The 19,395-nt window shown below is 38.5% G+C and overlaps 1 protein-coding gene across 1 annotated transcript; it reads left to right on the plus strand.

Annotated features, from left to right (window-relative positions):
• Positions 1-11,582: 11,582 nt before the first annotated feature.
• Positions 11,583-17,785, plus strand: LOC149106827 (uncharacterized). Its single transcript, XM_089298201.1, has 5 exons — positions 11,583-11,785; positions 14,092-14,184; positions 14,895-15,017; positions 16,175-16,233; positions 17,288-17,785. The coding sequence occupies exons 1-5, from the start codon at positions 11,692-11,694 to the stop codon at positions 17,366-17,368; spliced, it is 450 nt and encodes a 149-aa protein (XP_089154327.1). The 5' UTR covers positions 11,583-11,691; the 3' UTR covers positions 17,369-17,785.
• The last annotated feature ends 1,610 nt before the right edge of the window (positions 17,786-19,395 follow it).

Raw genomic sequence — 19,395 nt, forward strand, 5'->3', positions numbered from 1 at the left:
GCTAGGAAGTAGATTTTAAAACACGCCAACAAGGTTTGCGTTCGTCAGGCCATTTTAATCTCACTGAATGTACTATACATTAAAGGTTTAGTAAAAACAATGCCTCGTGATTAAAATGTAAAGTTAGGCTTTTGTTCATAGTTAGTCCATGCTCGATTCCCGCCGATCTCTCGAGTCTGGTCTGATCGCTCCCGAACAACAGCTAGTAATTAAGTCACGGCTATAGGTTCTAATGACGTGGTTTTTTTTTTGTGAATTGTGCTGAGTTTGAGCTATTACTTTCACTGCAAAAATACGATTTGTTAGCTTGTGTTTCCATTAAGCTGATCAACTTACATGGCCTTAAGTAATGTTAGATTTCTAAAGGCGTCTTCTTCTATCGACCTCAAATGATTTGCCGAGAGAATTCTGAAAGAGAACCATGGCAACACCAGAAAAGTTTAGAAGACTCATAATGTGAGTGGCCAACATGTGTTGTGTCTTGAGCAGTGTACGTTTATCGTAACCAGAGAACTAAACGAAGAAGTTGGAGGGAGGACATAGATATTTGACTTTACGTATAATACCACCGTGACCATACAGTGTCGAAAAGAAAGCAAGGGATTATTTGCTTTGGTTGTTGCATTTTTACTTTACTTGACCATATATAATTAAGGAAACAGGCAATATTTGGGAGCGTTGTGGAGCCATATAGCAAAAACATTAAGTGGAACTATATTAAAACTTGCATGCAATATTTGACTACGAATACAACTGAGGACATTTTAATCATTTCTCGTAATTTGACTCTTCTGAAGAGGGTACTGGAAATTATTAAAGATTAAAGTGTGTGTTCTAGTTCAAAGGTTATAAATGTAATTTCGCCTCACTTACAACTGTATCGTATTGGACGGTAAATCACGTGGCACTTGCTTAATTCCTGTACAAGTTACCCTGATCCGGGTGTGGCCAAAAGGTTCGCAGGTACATTTCCCCGGATGAACATCTTCCAAACAACACAAACCAAACGCCACAAACCAACCCACCAACACGAACTGTGTCAGAATAACAACATGCCTTAAAGGCTGGGCTAAAACTGCTTTTCCCATCTGCTGAGAGAAAGCGTGAATGCATTTTCTGAATTATGTGCAAGTTCAACCCAATTCTTTTTGTTTACACTAAGTCCTATTACAATAAAATGTTAACACCAGAAAAGCAGAACACAACTGCGAAATTCATTTAACAAGACAGGAATCTGTAGTGGCGAAAAGGGCAGAACCTCTCGAGTTGGCCATTAACACAGTGGATATAATTAACAATGAGTATAGACTGTACAAGATATATAAGCTCAGTCATTAGAGACTAAACAGTAGATGATGTAGCCTTTACTGCAAAGCAGAATGGTTGAAACATTAAATTCCTTAAGCTATTGCAAACGTGATAGTCCAAGATTACGTCTCCCTTAGGATCAGTGAATGATGAACAAGTATTGGACAGTTCATAGTCTGTCAAGGCGCTAATACAAGACCTAATGAGAGTCTTGGGGCTTCCAACGGCTTTTAATCTACTGCTGCCATTAACCTTAAAGTGCACCTAACCCCAAACTTTTTTTTCACTAAAACGAATCCACTTGTTATTCGAAGCATTTGGGAGAAAACATTTTTAAATTTGGTTGAGTCCTCGATTTTCTGTGCCCTTTCAAAGTCGCGCTTGAGGTGTTGCACGTCTGCGTTTTAGTGAGTCTGGGGCGGCGCTTGCTGATGACGTCTACCCAGGAACCAAACACAATGGCGCCTCAGTCAGCTCTCTGTATTTGCTCGAGAAAATGGAAAGCAAGACTAATCGTTCAAATATATTTTGGGACTAAAACGTCCAAGTGTTGTTTCAGAATCATTTCTTTTTCGACACTACAGTCAGGGTTAAGTTTCGATTCGGAAGACTCCGAAATGAACTTCGATCGAGCACGTTAGACAACTGTGAACTCAATGGTTAGAGCTTTGATAACAATTTGCAACATTTCAAGCGACGACGGGGAAGATTTCTTTGTGGACGAGCTGCTTTTATATTAGGAATGGAAAGCTAGATACAAAGTAGAGGAGCAGGCAAAATAAAAGCAGGAAAGAAAACTCAAGGACTGCTTTGGACGGTAATTTCGTCACCTAAACACATGACTCCCACGCGTGTTTATAGCCCGTTTACATTTGTCCTTAGCGAGAATGTATTTTGTCAAGGTAAGGTTGTTCTATTAAATCCAGTTTGTGTTTTACTTTCTGGAATGCTTCATGTTTATGAGAGCGACGTAAGTGTTTTCGAGACTTGATGACCTCCACAACACTGGCTTCGATCGATTGAAAATCGTAGAATTGTTTTGACCTGTATTTTTGAAGCTGCTGGATGCAAGGTGGAAGGAAACATTTCATACAATTACCGATTTCACATTGTCATACGCTTTAAGTCGTAACTGCAAATAACCAATGTAATTTTTTTTTCAAAGTTTGCAGTGAAATTCGTCGGATAAGCGAAAAGGATGCGTTCCCTAAGCCATCCGCAGATAATGTTACCCGGTCATGTTTTCGACACTATTGCACAAAATATTTGTTGCACTACTGATTTCCAAACCTTCGAAAAACTCTGTGAGTCTAACAGTTTTGGTATCATTTAATTCTGAAGGATTAATCTTCGACTTTGGGTCTGCGGAACAAATTCCAGTGAGAGTTCTTCAACGGTTCTCACAGGTTCAGTTCGCTTGTATCGGTTCGACAAATCAACCATCTTTACGTCTTTGCTGTACCATTGACCGATTATCGCCAGTAAATTGTACAGTATATCTCTCTTTTAATCTGGGATATTGCTGCAACAGCCGATAGCACTTCCGGAAGGCGTTTCTGCTCACTTTTTGAATGTGTGTTGCACCATCCTGAAGGAAATGAGAGGACGTGAGATATTCAACCTTCCTGGGTAGACGTCACAACAGCCGCTGGACCCATTCTCCTCAAACTGGGTCGCGAAACAAAATGGCGTTGTTTTGGAGCTATTTTTGACATTTCGTCGGGGCACAGAAAATTGCGGATTTAAACGAATCCAGAAGTATTTCAAATAACAAGTAGATTCGTTTTAGCGAAAAAAAAAATTGGGATTAGGTGCACTTTAAGAAAATACAGTACAGGTCTGTTAAGGTGAACGAACACAGTTTCGATACCTGTGTTTCATTTTCCTTTTTCTCTAAAACCCTTGATTTTTCACATTTTTGATAGCTAAGCTGACGTATGTGCCGTTGCCATGACAACATGAATAAATATAAAAAGGCATTTAAAATCGAATTTGTTCGTTTGCAGAAAATCTAGATGAGATTTTGTTTTTCATCTGCATGCACCAAGATTGTAACAATGATCACAAGTTAACACTAATTTATTAATAGTCAGAGAGAGCTTTAATTATCCCTTGTAGAGGGCTAACTGGAATATCTAGAATTGCCTCTGTTAAATTTCAATTTTTTTTCAATATTCCAGTTACTTATTTCCTAAGGTATTTTCGTGGCAAATGTCGTGAAATTCTAACGGGTGGCTCTCGAGAAATAGCGTATTTCCATGAAAGCTATTCCGCAATTTTTTGCCTTAATACGAATGCCCTGCATTTCACTGGATTGTTTCGTAAAAATAAAAAATCTGAATATTGCTGGGTTCTTTGCATTGCTGCCTTTTCTACCATACAGTTTTAATAAAAGAGTGAAGCCATAAATACACTGTGTTCAATTATGAAGAAACAAGAAGATATTTGAGATCTTATAACAGCGCTTTTAAAATGTAACTGTTTTGTTAGCACTACAGTCGCAACGCAGTGCACACTCCACAGTAGTCCTTGAGGATTCATTGATTGCTGTAGACACCAAATCACTTGATCAACACAAACTGTATTATTGCACCATCGCTCTTAGCCTTTAGGAAAACTATGATGATGACGTAATGGTCTTAACCTAGAAGTTCGCTCGGGACATGTCTATGAATGATACGAAAAGAAACGAGTATCACGCTATTAATAACGCTATTAACAACGCTATTAATAAACAGCTTTCTCCCTTAAAAGTCAAATTTAATTTTTTTGTGCTATGACTAAAGGGCAAGCAAAGTAGTCACGCGAGTCACACAATCCAAGGTTTACACTATCCACGGCTAATTTTGGAACGGTTGTGTTTTTTCCCCTAGCATTGGCTCAAACGCTGCAAGTTCTCGCAAGCTCTTGTTTACCTTTGCAAATATTTAATTTTCCTTCTGATCACCGAGCTCGCAGCGATGAAACAGCCAAAGACATTACTTCATTTGCCTAAAACCACAAGCCTACTCGCAAAATTGCAAATAAATTAATGACCGTCGCTTCTGCCGAAATAAACTCCCAAAGTAAACACGATCTTATTTGTCACGTGGCGAAAGTCAAAGATGCAACGTCAGCGCATTCCATTGCTGACATAATACTTTTTTAGCGTATTTCTTATTCCCTTCGAATCCAACGCTTCGAAAAAGCCAAAAAAAATATATTTTACACACAATAAAGAAAACAATATCCGTAACATTGTCCGTGTATTGATGTTTCAACAGCTTTTGGCGAATAAACATCACTGGTTCCGTGATTCAAAATTTGGCCGGGAGGAAGTTTGGGTCTGGTCACTGACAAAACTAAAAAAAAATACTGAAAAAAAATAAAAAAAATAAATCACGGGTAAAACATGAACCGCGCTCAGCCTATGGCCGCGCGGTTAAAAATAATAAACCCCGTGCAGAATATGAACCGCGCTCGACCCATGGCCGGGCGGTCAATAATAATAAGCCCCGTGCAGAACATGAACCCCGCTCGACCCATGGCCGGGCGGTTAATAATAATAAACCCCGTGCAGAGCAAGAACCGCGCCCATCCCATAGCTGCGCGGTTAATAAACCCCGCGCAGAGTAAGAACCGCGCATGGCCCATTGCCGCGCGGTTAAAAAAGCGCAAATAGCGAGGGCATTGACCAAATAAAATGTAATCCTTGTGTGCGCGCTAAATCGCATTAGCAAAAACGCGCACGGAAATTATGTTTGGAAACCTTAAAGCAGAGAAGCTAGACAAAGCGAACGACGAAACGTAGTACAAGGTAAGATATGTAAAGGCTAACCTTGACTAACCTTTACGTTGACTGATGGTCAGCCATTGATGATCAAAAGACAACCACAAGACATACTAAAAATAACAGTTAAATAATGAACAAATTTACCTTCTAAATACTTTTCTCGGTGGCAAGCTACAAAACTGGTGTCTTTTGTATACAACTTAGTTCCGGATGACACCAGATAAAAATAAAACCTCGACAAAGTTTTGAACAGCGCCGAATTGTTTTTCGGTATTGTGATCTTTCCCAATCTTCCCAGACTGCGAGCTTCTCTATTTCGCTCAAAAAAGCTCGGAGACGGCAAACTGAGCTAACGAGCCCCATATGCGAGCGACGAGCCTGCTCGTTTCCTCATTATCTTTTTGTTCTTTCAAACGGATGTTAGAACAAGAGACAGGCTGCGTCTCTTACAAAGCCTAGGTTATGATTTCACAAAGAGACAGAAGCTTACCTCACGATGGCTAGAAAGAACGGCCAAGATGAAGTGGCAGTTTAAAGGGACGGATGCACGGTTCGGCGCATGTCTCTAGATCAAAATGCGTTTGTTCGCTTCAAATCAATGTTACCGCTTTAAAAACCCCACTCAGATCTAGTTCAGTAATCACATGCTATAGTTAGTCGTGGCAGAATGAATTTACTGTTAAACCGTACGATTTATTATACGGTTGATGATTTTACGGCTATTTGCATGCGAAATTAGGTTACTTGCTTACGGTTGGTTCATAAACAATGAAAAACTGGGCCCGTGCCAAAAAGCGTGCACAGGCGAATAAATAATACAGACATGCGCCGAACCATGAAACCCTCCATTCAATGTCTTCATGGGTCCGTGAATACTGAATTATAAATTTACTGGGAGAACAACTTAGCGAACCGCAAAGTTTGGCAATGTAAAAATGCTCGGGTTTGGTAATTCTTTTCTTAAATGATCCAACCATTACGATCCGAAGATTCCTATGGCACATGAACATGAAGGAACTAAGGAGAGTAGAGTCAATCATTTTACAGTTATCTGCTGAATTTTAAATTCTTTTCCTCGTATGACGTTATGACATAATTAGTTTGGGTTTCGAGACTAGCAACTTAAATGCTCTGTTTTGCATTTTCTATTTTCCAATTGCCCATAATTCACTCTGTTTGCTCCAAAAAATTTGCCTAAACTACTGTTGTGAAATGCTTTTGGGATATCTGCAGTTCACAGCAATAAAAACAAGTTATTGCTGTATATCACTTTAATATGAGTTGCTTGGTTTAAGTCGACAAAAAGTGCTAAGTGACATATTTGGACACGTTTTGGGAAAAACGCCTTCATCAAGCGCAAATGAAGCATTAACCAAGCGATATTTCACAACAATACTTTATGCAAATTTGGGGGAAGCACAGTGCATTATGGGCAATTGGAAATAGGGAATGTGCTTTCAAACAAGCTAAATTCTCGTCCTTTTATTGTCAAACTTTATTTGCATTTTGTAGGTTATAATCTTGTTTTTGAACGTCACCCTGAAACAAGAACGGTTTGCAAAGTTTCGGCTTTCTTGTCACAGTTCAACGAACACTTTTAGGGAGCTTTAGTTTGCTTAAGCACAGACAGAGACCGACAACACAATACAATACTGGTTTATTCATGATGAATAGACCATGATGAATAAACCAGTATTGTATTGTATTTCCAGCTGAAAATCGAATTTTCTTCTTTTGGCGTGTATGATCGGCTTTTCGTTAAGCTTATCAAGTCATAAATGGTACAGAGGCAGTTTCGAAACTCAATGAAGTGGGAAAGAAAACTTGCCAAAAGCATGAACGTAAACTTCCTGTCTGCGTCTTTTCCTGCCTCACAATCGTCTTTCATTAACAACAATGCCGGGGTAATTTTGTGTGGTCGAAACTGAGCGATGAACTTAAAAGAAGGTATTGAACCACAAATTTCGCTACATCATAAATTGTTGAGAATTTTGTATCCTCTCCTAATAAATCTAACAAATACGATTCGAAGTTTTGTACGACGCAAGAAAGAGAGGGAAATATGCCATTTTTAATTAATCTAATTGTTGTATTTGCTGATGTTGCACTCTTTGCATGACGCCATGCCGTGTTACTTTCGGTTTCAATATATTTTGAAGGACCGCTTTGGAAAGGCTTCCCTTGCTGTACCAACACATACACGCTACATTTCGCTTGTCCCGACAAACAAGGTCAATTCTCTTCCCTTTATCATATCAGGTTTTATTTGCAATTTGTAGATTGTAATATTCTAATTTCGTATTCGATGCAAGTCTAAGGTCAACGCCAAACTTTAGGCAAACAATTTTTGGTGAAATAAAGATCTTTTCACGTAACGTCATCAGTTTCTAAAATCCAAAACTAAACAGCCATCAAAGATTTTATTCTCATCAGGCATAAGAGGCGGTAAATTAAGATCTGTTGACAATTTTACAGCTCAATCGTGTGCTTTGTTTGGAAACCAGCGCATTTTGAATTTCAGAGTTATGGCGATGCGTCACAAAGCTACGATCGCGTTTGTCGAAAAATATATACTTCTCTCATGATTTCCGCCGAAGGGATTCTTGCCTCTACTAATATCTCATAACAAAATCCATAGTTGATTAGTACAATTCGTTATCGCAAAAGAGTTACCACTGAAACCCACAGGTAAGTGCCATCGGATAAAAGGATAAAAGGCAAAGGAAGCAAGCTTTCACCTGCATGTATACCTCGCTCCTTAAGCGTGCGTAGAGAAAAGACTCTTGTGTTAAGTCCCCCAAAGTTGGGGGAACCCCGTGCAGAGCAAGAACTGCTTTTGGCCTATGTACGCGCGGTTAAAAAAGCACAGATAGTGAGGGCATTGACCAAATAAAATGTTCGCTGTATCGACGACATGTTTGCTTTGTGTAATTCTTGTGCGCGCGCTAAATCGCATTAGCAAGAGCGCGCGCGAAAATTGTGTTTGGCCACCTTAAAGTTGAGAAACTAGACAAAGCGAACAACGAAACTTAGTGCAAGGTGAGATATGTGAAGGCTGATCTGACTAACTTTTACGTTGACTGATGGTTAGCCATGGATGACCACGAGACAATCAATAGACATTCTAAAAATATCAATTAAGGTACGGGGCTCTATAGGGTAATCATTTATCACGGTTCCCGCGCTAGTGTTATGTTTTGAATGCTGTTTTTGCATTCGTTTACCCAGCCCTTTCAAACTTATTAAATGTAATAAGCAATGATGATATGTTAATTACTATCATCTTTGTTAAAATCTTGGCTTTTAATGTTGAATTATAAATGCCCAAAATAAATGCGTTGCTTACCGTTTTTATGGTTTTACTTGTGATTTTCTTGAATTTCCTTCGGTGAAATTTCCCAAACTTTTACAGTACTTTGAATACGGCGGGATACGAATTTTAAACACGAAAACAGTAGGGTTTGTAACGGCAGTTTTTTTTAGATTTCTGCAAATTTATGTCTCTTACAGCTGCAGGAAAACTGGTCAGATAGATTTCGCTGAGAAACGGGCTCCAACTAAAGTAAACTATTTATTACCAGTCTGCCAAATTTTACGGAATTTCACCGCAGGAAATGCGAGAAAATTCACTCTCAGTTTCCCTTTTTGTGCTCGTGTTGATATCATAAAATATCTAAAAACACTGACGGTTTCCTTTGAGCGCGCGCAGATTACTTGAACTTTCGTTCTAAGCGTGCGTGCGATCCAAAAACTATAGGGAACCACCCTAAGTAATGAACAAATTTACATCCTAAATACTTTTTTCGGTGGCAAGCTACAAAACTGGTGTTTTTTGAATACAACTTAATTTCGGATGACATCAGATAAAAATAAAACCTCGACAAAGTTTTGAACAGCGCCGAATTGCTTTTCGGTATTGTGATCTTTCCCAATCTTCCCAGACTGCGAGCTTCTCTATTTCGCTCAAAAAAGCTCGGAGACGGCAAACTGAGCTAACGAGCCCCGTATGCGAGCGACGAGCCTGCTCGTTTCCTCATTGTCTTTTTGTTCTTTCTAACGGATGTTAGAACAAGAGACAGGCTGCGTCTCTTACAAAGCCTAGGTTATGATTTCACAAAGAGGAAGATGCTTACCTTACACTGGGTAGAAATAACGGCCAAGATGAAGTGGCAATTTAAAGGGAGGGCTGCACGGTTCGGCGCATGTCTCTAGATCAAAATGCGTTTGTTCGCTTCAAATCAATGTTACCGCTTTAAAAACCCCACTCAGATCTAGTTCAGTAATCACATGCTATAGTTAGTCGTGGCAGAATGAATTTACTGTTAAACCGTACGATTTATTATACGGTTGATGATTTTACGGCTATTTGCATGCGAAATTAGGTTACTTGCTTACGGTTGGTTCATAAACAATGAAAAACTGGGCCCGTGCCAAAAAGCGTGCACAGGCGAATAAATAATACAGACATGCGCCGAACCATGAAACCCTCCATTCAATGTCTTCATGGGTCCGTGAATACTGAATTATGAATTTACTAGGAGAACAACTTAATGAAAGTTTGCCAATGTAAAAATGCTCGGGTTTGGTAATTCTTTTCTTAAATGATCCAATCATTACGATCCGAAGATTCCTATGGCACATGAACAGGAAGGAACTAAGGAGAGTAGAGTCAATCATTTTACAGTTATCTGCTGAATTTTAAATTCTTTTCCTCGTATGACGTTATGACATAATTAGTTTGGGTTTCGAGACTAGCAACTTAAATGCTCTGTTTTGCATTTTCTATTTTCCAATTGCCCATAATTCACTCTGTTTGCTCCAAAAAATTTGCCTAAACTACTGTTGTGAAATGCTTTTGGGATATCTGCAGTTCACAGCAATAAAAACAAGTTATTGCTGTATATCACTTTAATATGAGTTGCTTGGTTTAAGTCGACAAAAAGTGCTAAGTGACATATTTGGACACGTTTTGGGAAAAACGCCTTCATCAAGCGCAAATGAAGCATTAACCAAGCGATATTTCACAACAATACTTTATGCAAATTTGGGGGAAGCACAGTGCATTATGGGCAATTGGAAATAGGGAATGTGCTTTCAAACAAGCTAAATTCTCGTCCTTTTATTGTCAAACTTTATTTGCATTTTGTAGGTTATAATCTTGTTTTTGAACGTCACCCTGAAACAAGAACGGTTTGCAAAGTTTCGGCTTTCTTGTCACAGTTCAACGAACACTTTTAGGGAGCTTTAGTTTGCTTAAGCACAGACAGAGACCGACAACACAATACAATACTGGTTTATTCATGATGAATAGACCATGATGAATAAACCAGTATTGTATTGTATTTCCAGCTGAAAATCGAATTTTCTTCTTTTGGCGTGTATGATCGGCTTTTCGTTAAGCTTATCAAGTCATAAATGGTACAAAGGCAGTTTCGAAACTCAGTGAAGTGGGAAAGAAAACTTGCCAAAAGCATGAACGTAAACTTCCTGTCTGCGTCTTTTCCTGCCTCACAATCGTCTTTCATTAACAACAATGCCGGGGTAATTTTGTGTGGTCGAAACCGAACGATGAACTTAAAAGAAGGTATTGAACCACAAATTTCGCTACACCGTTAATTGTTGAGAATTTTGTATCCTTTCCTTATAAATCTAACAAATACGTTTCGAAGTTTCCTATGGCGCAAGAAAGAGAGGGAAATATGCCATTTTTAATGTAATTGATGTATTTGCTGATGTTGCACTCTGTGTGACGTCATGCCGTGTTACTTTCGGTTTCAATATATTTTGAAGGACCGCTTTGGAAAGGCTTCCCTTGCTGTACTAATACATACACGCTGCATTTCGCTTGTCCCGTCAAATAAGGTCAATTCTCTTCCCTTTATCATATCAGGTTTTATTTGCAATTTGTAGATTGTAATATTCTAATTTCGTATTCGATGCAAGTCTAAGGCCAACGCCAAACTTTAGGCGAAAAAGTTTTGATGAAAAAAAGATCTTTTCACGTAACGTCATCAGTTTCTAAAATCCAAAAGTAAAGAGCCACCGAAGTTTTTATCCTCATCAGGCATAAGAGGCGGTAAATTAAGATGTGTTGACAGTTTTACAGCTCAATCGTGTGCTTGTTTGGAAACCAGCGCATTTTGAATTTCAGAGTTATGGCGATGCGTCATTAAGCTACGATCGCGATGAGTGTCGAAAAGTATATACTTCTCTCATGATTTATAGCCTTTTTAGAAGTTAGAGTAGTAGGAAAAGTGCTCATGTAAAAGCTTATTTGTTCAGTACAGATGATCAGTCGCCTAGATAGCCAAAGTAAGTTCCAGATGGTTACACTATTTTCCGGCCGCCATATTGGTGTACCACGGAGGCCTAGTACACACTAACATAGCGTTTCCATAGTGGGCTCTGTAAATTTTGGCGAAACATTTCGACGAATATTTGAAGTTTGGGAAAACGCAGAGACCTATAACTTGGAGAAATGTTGTCTTTATTTCTTTATTTATTAATTTCGGATAATGTTGAAACATTTTGAAATAGATGTTGAAGTAGGTGTCCCCTTGTGCTGATCACGATTGTGTCTTGTTGTTAGGCATCCTTATCTTCTTTGAATAATGGCATCCAGCACTAAGCACCTGATTTTCATCTACCTCTTAGTCTGTGGTATGCTGTACGTTGGATTTGAATTCAAGTATCTGAAATATTGCGGTGAAATCAGTTATTGTCATGGTCAGTTATAATCAGACAGGGTTATCAAAATAAACAAAATTAAGTTTAAAAAAATAATTAATTAATCAATTAATTAAAAATTTGGTAATTAAAAACTAAGATACAAAGAGTACCCGACAGTTGATGCGTGACCTCAGGCACACTAAAAGCACATGACAAAGCCTTTTTAAAGATACGCTGAAGTCCGAATAATGATCAACCCTAGGAAAAAATTCATTTTTGCCCCAAAATCACAGAAAGGGATAATTTTACGATTCGGCGCATGTGCAAGCTATGATGTATCACACCCAGATCAATTGCTTGGAAGACAATCAGATGCGAGTAGATAACTTGTGCGAACGGCTGGTCCAGAATTAAACCGTCGGGCCAGATAATCAATTTGCACATCATCCTTGAAATTGGGCATTCGTCATTCTTCTACCTTAAGTGTAGCCGTATGGCTACTCCGAAGGCTATTACTTCTGCTCTTACAAAAGTACAGTCTGTGATTACTGAAAACGAAAATGTCCTTTATGTAAAAAAATAAAATAAATAAATAAATATACATTTATATAGCGCCATTTTCCACTAATTGTCCATGGCGCTTTACAATACTTTAAAATTAAAATCCTAAGTTTAAAATCCCAGAATTAAAATCCTAATCCTTTAAAAACCTAAAATCCTAAATCCTGAAAGTTAAAATCCTAAGAATTAAATACGCTACATAATACAACTAGACTACAAATAAAAAGTAAAAACTACAAATCAAATGCACGCTTAAAAAGATAAGTCTTAAGATTAGCCTTAAAAACTGCCTCTGATGATGAAAGTCTGATCTGGAGGGGCAGTTTGTTCCAGAGCCTTGGTGCCGCCACGGAAAAAGCCCTTTCACCATACGTTTTAATATTTGCTCTAGGCTCATCAAGCAACCTGTTTTTTGAAGATCTTAGTATGCGACCAGAAATGTTAAATCGCAGTAGGTCTCTAATGTAATCAGGGGCCAGTCCATTCAGAGCTTTGTAGGTTAACAACAATATTTTGAAAATAATCCTAAAATGAACTGGCAACCAATGTAAGCTCCTTAGTGTTGGTGTGATGTGTTCCTGCCTTCTAGTCAAGGTAACAAGGCGAGCTGCTGAGTTCTGTACAAGCTGAAGTCTATTAATCAGATACTTTGGGAGACCGTACAGTAGGGCATTACAATAGTCCAAACGCGATGTTATGTAAGCGTGAGCAATAGTCTCAGTAGTACTCTGGGATAGGTATCGCCTAATTTTAGCTATACTACGAATGCGGAAAAATGCACTCTTGCAGGTTATTCTAACGTGCTCTTTGAAATCCAAACATTGATCGAATGCAACTCCTAAATTCCTGGCCTGTTTACTAGACTTGATTACTTCATCACCAACTCGTATATAGTCAAGGGGTGGTCGTGGACGATATTTAGAACTAATAACCAAAAGTTCAGTCTTATCCTGATTTAACGTAAGGTTGTTGCGCAGCATCCAGTCCCCAATGTCCTTAACACATAATTCTACTGCCATCTTTGAGCTTGATAGGTGATTAGGACAGTTGGACGTAAACGACAAGTACAACTGTGTGTCATCTGCATAGAGATGAAACAGTATGCTATGTTTTCTGGCTATGTCACCCAACGGACTTGTATAAAGGGCATACAACAAGGGTCCCAACACAGAACCCCTTATGGTACCCCGTAGGGTAAATTCTTCTTTGACGATTCAATTCCATTAACAGAAACCAACTGTTCGCGTGAGTTAAGGTACGAATGAAACTAATTAAGAGCAGTGTTCCTAATACCAAAGCGATTCTGTAGTCTAGATAACAAAATCGAATGATCGACAGTATCAAACGCAGCCGATAAATCGAGCAATAGTAATATAACTAATCTGTTATTGTCAATAGCCTTCAAAATATCATTTTGAACTCTCACAAGCGCAGTCTCTGTACTATGATGAGATTTATATGCCGACTGAAATTCTTCTAATGTATAGGGTTGGTCACTTCTCTGTATAGGGTTGGAACATACCAAAGGGCTGCTAATGAGAAATCTCTCCTTTACGTTATTTGTTCGTGACTGACCGCAAAATTCACAAAATAAAAGCAAATTTCCCCGCAAGTCATCTTTACGTTTCTGATTGTTTTATAAACAATGAAGCTGTAGCTAGCACATGTGCCGAGCCGTGAATAACTCAATATCTTTTTGCAGTCATTCGTAGTTGTTTAACATGTACCCGCTAATTTACTCCCTGTGTAGTTAACAGGATAATCTTCTTATACTTCTACAGGACCACCAGACAAAACCCTCAAGTACAAAATTACGCCATGGCCCAAGCTGAAGCCCGGTCAACCAGTAGATATGACGATCTCTTTCACACCTGGTAAGTCTGACATTGTTCTTGGGAATGTCAAAAAACGTAACTTCCCAATTCCGGAAAGAATCCTTGCTTTATTACCCAGAATAACAATGATTAATGGATTTTTTCTTTAAAAATATATTTTTATATATATCGCACGCCACCAACGGAATCTTTGACTCTGAACTCTGAAAAATTTCCTAGGTTGTCTTGAAATAGAGATACGAAATTATTTGTCAAAATTCTCCTCAATATAGACGAATTGAGAGGAGTTCGTGCGAGGACTCTATCAGTGTGAGGAGAAAATTCTGTCTCGCTTACTTTTCTCTCATGTTGCGTTCAAAGCACAAAGTGATCTCCAATCGCAAATGCTTGCTGCCCTTGTCATACTATCAGTCCGTTTACATAAGAATCATACGTAAGAATCTGTGAAATGTAGCCGAACCTCTTCTTGAAAGCAAGAACTGGGTTCATCGAGGGCTTAACTTATGTCGATAGAGGTCAGGATAACATTTGGAAAGTAGCAAGGTTTGTGTCAGTGCAAAGTCAACTCTAAGCAAGCCTCATCACTAAGTACGGAGCTGTAAGTAGAAGTAATAATGAACTTTGGAAGCCACTCGTAAAGATTGCGCGGAAATTAAACATCACTATATATGCCAAGTTAGTATAGGTAAGCACGTCAAGTAATAGTTTTACATCATTGCTAAACTTTTGGCATTTTTCTGTGCTAATAGGTGTGGACATCTTTTCATCAACACTGCAGTCCGTAATAAAAAACAACGGACACATTGTATCCAGAGGACCTCGGGACATTAAATGCAGTAAAATGCCGCAAATTTGTAATTTAGCAGCAGGAGGTATGTAGCGTCAAAATCTTTCTTGTGGAGGGAGAATGAGGGAGACGAAGTGCTATGTAACAAATTGACGTCATTTTTTCATGAATCTGTCCTGTTATTGATCATAAATTTCATTAAAACATTGTCAAAGTATTTGTGGATCTTCAAAGCGATAGCCGGGTGGATCCGCAGACTACTTTGACAATGTTATGACGGAATTCATTGCCAATAACAGGACAGACGTATGAAAAACTGAGGCCAATTTGTTTCTTTACAGTAACAAATTTTCAAATTGTCGCTCCCGCTCTTTGCGTCAACATAAATTACAAAGTCATGTGTCTGTCTGCGTAATGTCATTGAAAATTAGCCAATGAGCGCACGGAAATTTCTGCAGTTATTATAAATATTATATTGACAAAGATGTACGTAAGGGATTTTCGACATTCTACCTTTTTTAGAAATTTGAATGTCAACAAACAGTAGTGAACGAAATCCATGTTGGTTGGCGACACTTAGTATCATCAGAAGACGATGATGATCATGGTCTCTTTGTAGTATGGTAGCAAGTAAAAATGTTCGATTGCCGGACTTGTTCCCTTTCACGAGAAAAACTGAATTTGACCCACACGCGCACCTGCAAAGATAATTCTATTCTCGTACTTTACATCGCGTTCTCTACCCATCATTAATGGCCTTATAATCTTCATAAGAGCGCTCCCACTCCAGTCACTTGAGGACGGCCCGAAGATTCTGCCAGTTTTAACAACTTATCCAGTGGTGACTGAGTTTACAACCGTGAACTCTAAGGTACTTTAGTTGTAGGATTTTACTCGACCATAGTTAATAGAGGGAAATGTTTATGAAACCTGGCAAAGTTCTTCGTTGTATGTTTTTGGTGGCTATTTTGGGTTTGACCCTGCACAATGCTGCAAAATACAGAAGGTGGTTGTGTGTGCTCATACAACTATCCAATAGAAGCATTGTGATTATGTAATTCATGCATAGCCTAGGAACATAAAATAGATACAACATAACAACATAAATCTTAGCCTGCTTGCTTGCTTCTTTGATGTTTACCTGGATTCCTACCCATTTCCCTCTATCAACTATGTCCTGACAAAGTGAGTTTCCAAGAAATCTTACGTTGCTCGTTTGTTTCTTTGTTTGTTTTCGCATAGAAACCTATACCTTTTCATACAACTACGACCATTTTCCAAATATTCCACCTGGCGTGAAGGTAAAGTAATTAATGTCATATTTGCGGAATAAAATATCAGCCAATACTTCTTTTATACTTTGATATGATAAAGATCATATAGAGACACGTAATTTTGCTCACGAGATGGTGAAGCGGAAGCTTTGGACACTGGCGAGGGCAACACCAGCCATTCGAGGAAGCGTATTGACATCCCATCACCATCATCAGCATCATCATCATCATCATCATCATTACTATTATTATTATTATTATTATTATTGTTATTGTTATTTGGATCGTTTTTTAGATCGTTTTGTGTTTTTATCCAACGAGTTATTTTAAAGTTACGTCAATTTTTTTTTTCACGGTTAATGTTTTTAATGCATTATATGTATGTACGTATTATAATGTAGTATAATTTTAAAGTAGTTCTTAAAGCGCTAGTGATAATTACATTATATTGTCTTCGAAAAGCCCCCATAGGGAAAGATAATAAAGGATGTATGAATGTATGAATGTATGTACATGTAAGTGTGCGCGTGGTGCGGACTAAGTGTTCCAGTTTGAAAAGGATTTGTCAATTTTCGTCCTATGAAAAAAGTTTGGGAACAATCGTTTCGCTGCTTGGTACCAGTATACACAATCAATTATGCTACTCAGAATTTATGTTCTTGGATGGAAAAATAATTGTTCAATATTTTGATAATCGCGATCTGATGTGGGAGAAGGGATGGCGCAGTGGTGAAAGCACTCGCCTCCCACTAATGTGACTCGGGTTCGATTTCGACCCGGTGCCCTATTTGGGTTGAGTTTGTTTTTGGTTCTCGCCTTGCTCAGAGGGTGTTTCTCTGGGTATGCAGTTTTCCTTCCTTCTGAAAAACCAACTTTTACAAATTATAATTCGATCAGGTTAGAGGACTTGCGTGAAAACCAGCTAGGGCTGATGTGGCTTTCTCTAAGTAGATATTATAATTTTAAACCCCGCAGAGTTTTACTAATAACGCACCACGAGTAATATCAAGTGCCGTATCTCTCGGTTACTGAAACAACTTCTAACCTGTTTTTTGTTTTGTGTTTTTTACAAACTTATTAGGGAACCTTCTATGCCAAAGGTGAACTCTACAATCAAGATCAAGTTATGTGGTTCTGTGTAGAGGCAGCAGGAGTTATTTAAATAAACAACAACTGGAATAGCAACCGAGAACCAAGTGCAAGAACCAAAGCAATAAAATAAAATAAAATGACATAAGTAAACCCATCACAACTGTTAACAAAAAAACAAAACAAACTTAAAGGGGTACTATCATGACCTTGGTTCGAAAACTTTTAAACCGAAAAGATGTATTCTGATAGATTGAAAGCCAAAACTTTCTCTTTTTATATAAACTACTGCATAAGTACACTGATCCTGTAGGTGGGAGACATATATTTCTTTATATCAGTAGATTCTCTAGCAACTTTAGTGGCCTTTAAAAGGTGTTATGTTAAGGGAGCCTCAAGTTATTGGGTCCCTAAGTCACCGCTGAAATCAGTGAGTATAATGTAATTTTTTGCAATATTCAAATGGTCATTAAAACTCAACCTTGCTCGGTATGGGTCTGAAAATTGATGTTCTGCCTACTTAAAACACGCTCCTTTCAGTACTGAAATTCATTTAGCTGTAGATATAAGTCTAGAAATTATCGGTCACGTGACCAACTGCTGCAAAGGCCTATTACCACGTAAGTGCACTGAACGTATAAAAAAAGTGTTATAAGGACTTGGAATAAGTCTAGAGGACTTTTCAAATAGAACAAGAAAACAGGTACTTTATCGAGAATAAGAAAACAAGTACTTTTAGTCCTCGGTCAAAGACTTTTGCAGGTACAAATAATTTATGGCAATGGAACCAAATTTCGCGCACAGTTAGGTTTCAACGTCCTGAACATTTTAAAGTAAAATTGGTGCTTCTGACAGGTCACGTGACATGTGACGTGACATTAAGGGAAAAATAGCCATTGTTTGAACAATTGGTCGCGGTTTTTAGTAATATCATCCATCAAAAACACGTTTAGGTGCAGGTCAATTATGTTTATCCTCTCACGTTTGGAGTGAGCGTCCCTATTTTCGCTTAACATCTTATAGGGTCAAAGGTCGTTTTTTCAAAAAAAAAGTCTACTTTTGATCATTTATATCTTCTAAAACCGAGATCAAGGAAGATCATTCCACACGTAGCAAGGTAGATCATTTAGATTCCAATCGAAAACGCTCAATATTAATCAATAGAATGAAAATTCGCCACCAATTCGCCGATTTACCACATATTTCAACAAAATGATCACGGGACACGTCACGTGATCAAAATAATATATGTGATAAGCATGTGATAAGCATGTGCCTCTCCAGCAAAGTCCCCTTGTCAACACGGAACATGCAATGTTAAACAACTGAACAAAGTGCCCAGCCACACGGTCAAAATCAACGTTATTTAGAACTGAAAACTCAAGTTTATGTAAATGAAGGTGTCGGTAAAAGACACCCTACCCTCCTCGGTCCTTTGACAGCTGACCATGGGCCAAATCCCCAGCCCAGCCCCGAAGGCAATTCTCCACAAGCGCGTTCAATTTGATCAGATGGAGCTACTTTGGCGGCTACAACTTTGAGAACAACAGTTGAGGCTTTACTTCTACTGATATCCGGCCAACAGCTCTTTTAAGGAGAACGACTATCGTATTTACTCGAATAAGTGCCGCGTTCCCTATTTAATTTTCGTGTCTCCAGTGCCACGCTTATTCGAGGGCGGCGCTTATTTAAAAGGCTCATACCACAAAGACAAAACACTTTGAGTACACAATTTAATTTACTTCATGAGTATTTTTCATGGCTTACAGGCTTGAAGCTAAAGTAAGTTTTGACTTGCATAACAGTCGCGTGAATACTTTAATTTTCTGCTGGTTTTCAATAACGCTTCACTCGATGTCAATGCCCTGACTGTTGCTGAAACACAGCGATTACAGTGTATTTTTATAATCTTATGTAAAAACTCGAATAAGCGCTTATTCGAGGGCGACGCTTATTAACCTTTCCACCCTATGTGCGGCGCTTATTCGGGGGCGGCGCTTATTCGAGTAAATACGGTATCGTTTCCATCAATGAGCTATTTTTACCCATGAACTGCACTTTGAAGTGGTAGTTTTGAACGAAAGAATGAATGAACGAACG

This window comes from Orbicella faveolata, unplaced genomic scaffold (assembly GCF_042242905.1).
Source record: "Orbicella faveolata isolate gen_17 unplaced genomic scaffold, um_ofav_v1 contig_3, whole genome shotgun sequence".
NCBI lineage: Eukaryota > Metazoa > Cnidaria > Anthozoa > Scleractinia > Merulinidae > Orbicella > Orbicella faveolata.

Coding starts and splice junctions, on each gene's coding strand:
- LOC149106827 (XM_089298201.1), top strand. CDS start 11,692: ATGGCATCCAGCACTAAGCACCTGATTTTCATCTACCTCTTAGTCTGT. Junction 11,786..14,091: donor CAAGTATCTGAAATATTGCG/GTGAAATCAGTT, acceptor ATACTTCTACAG/GACCACCAGACAAAACCCTC. Junction 16,234..17,287: donor ATATTCCACCTGGCGTGAAG/GTAAAGTAATTA, acceptor CAAACTTATTAG/GGAACCTTCTATGCCAAAGG.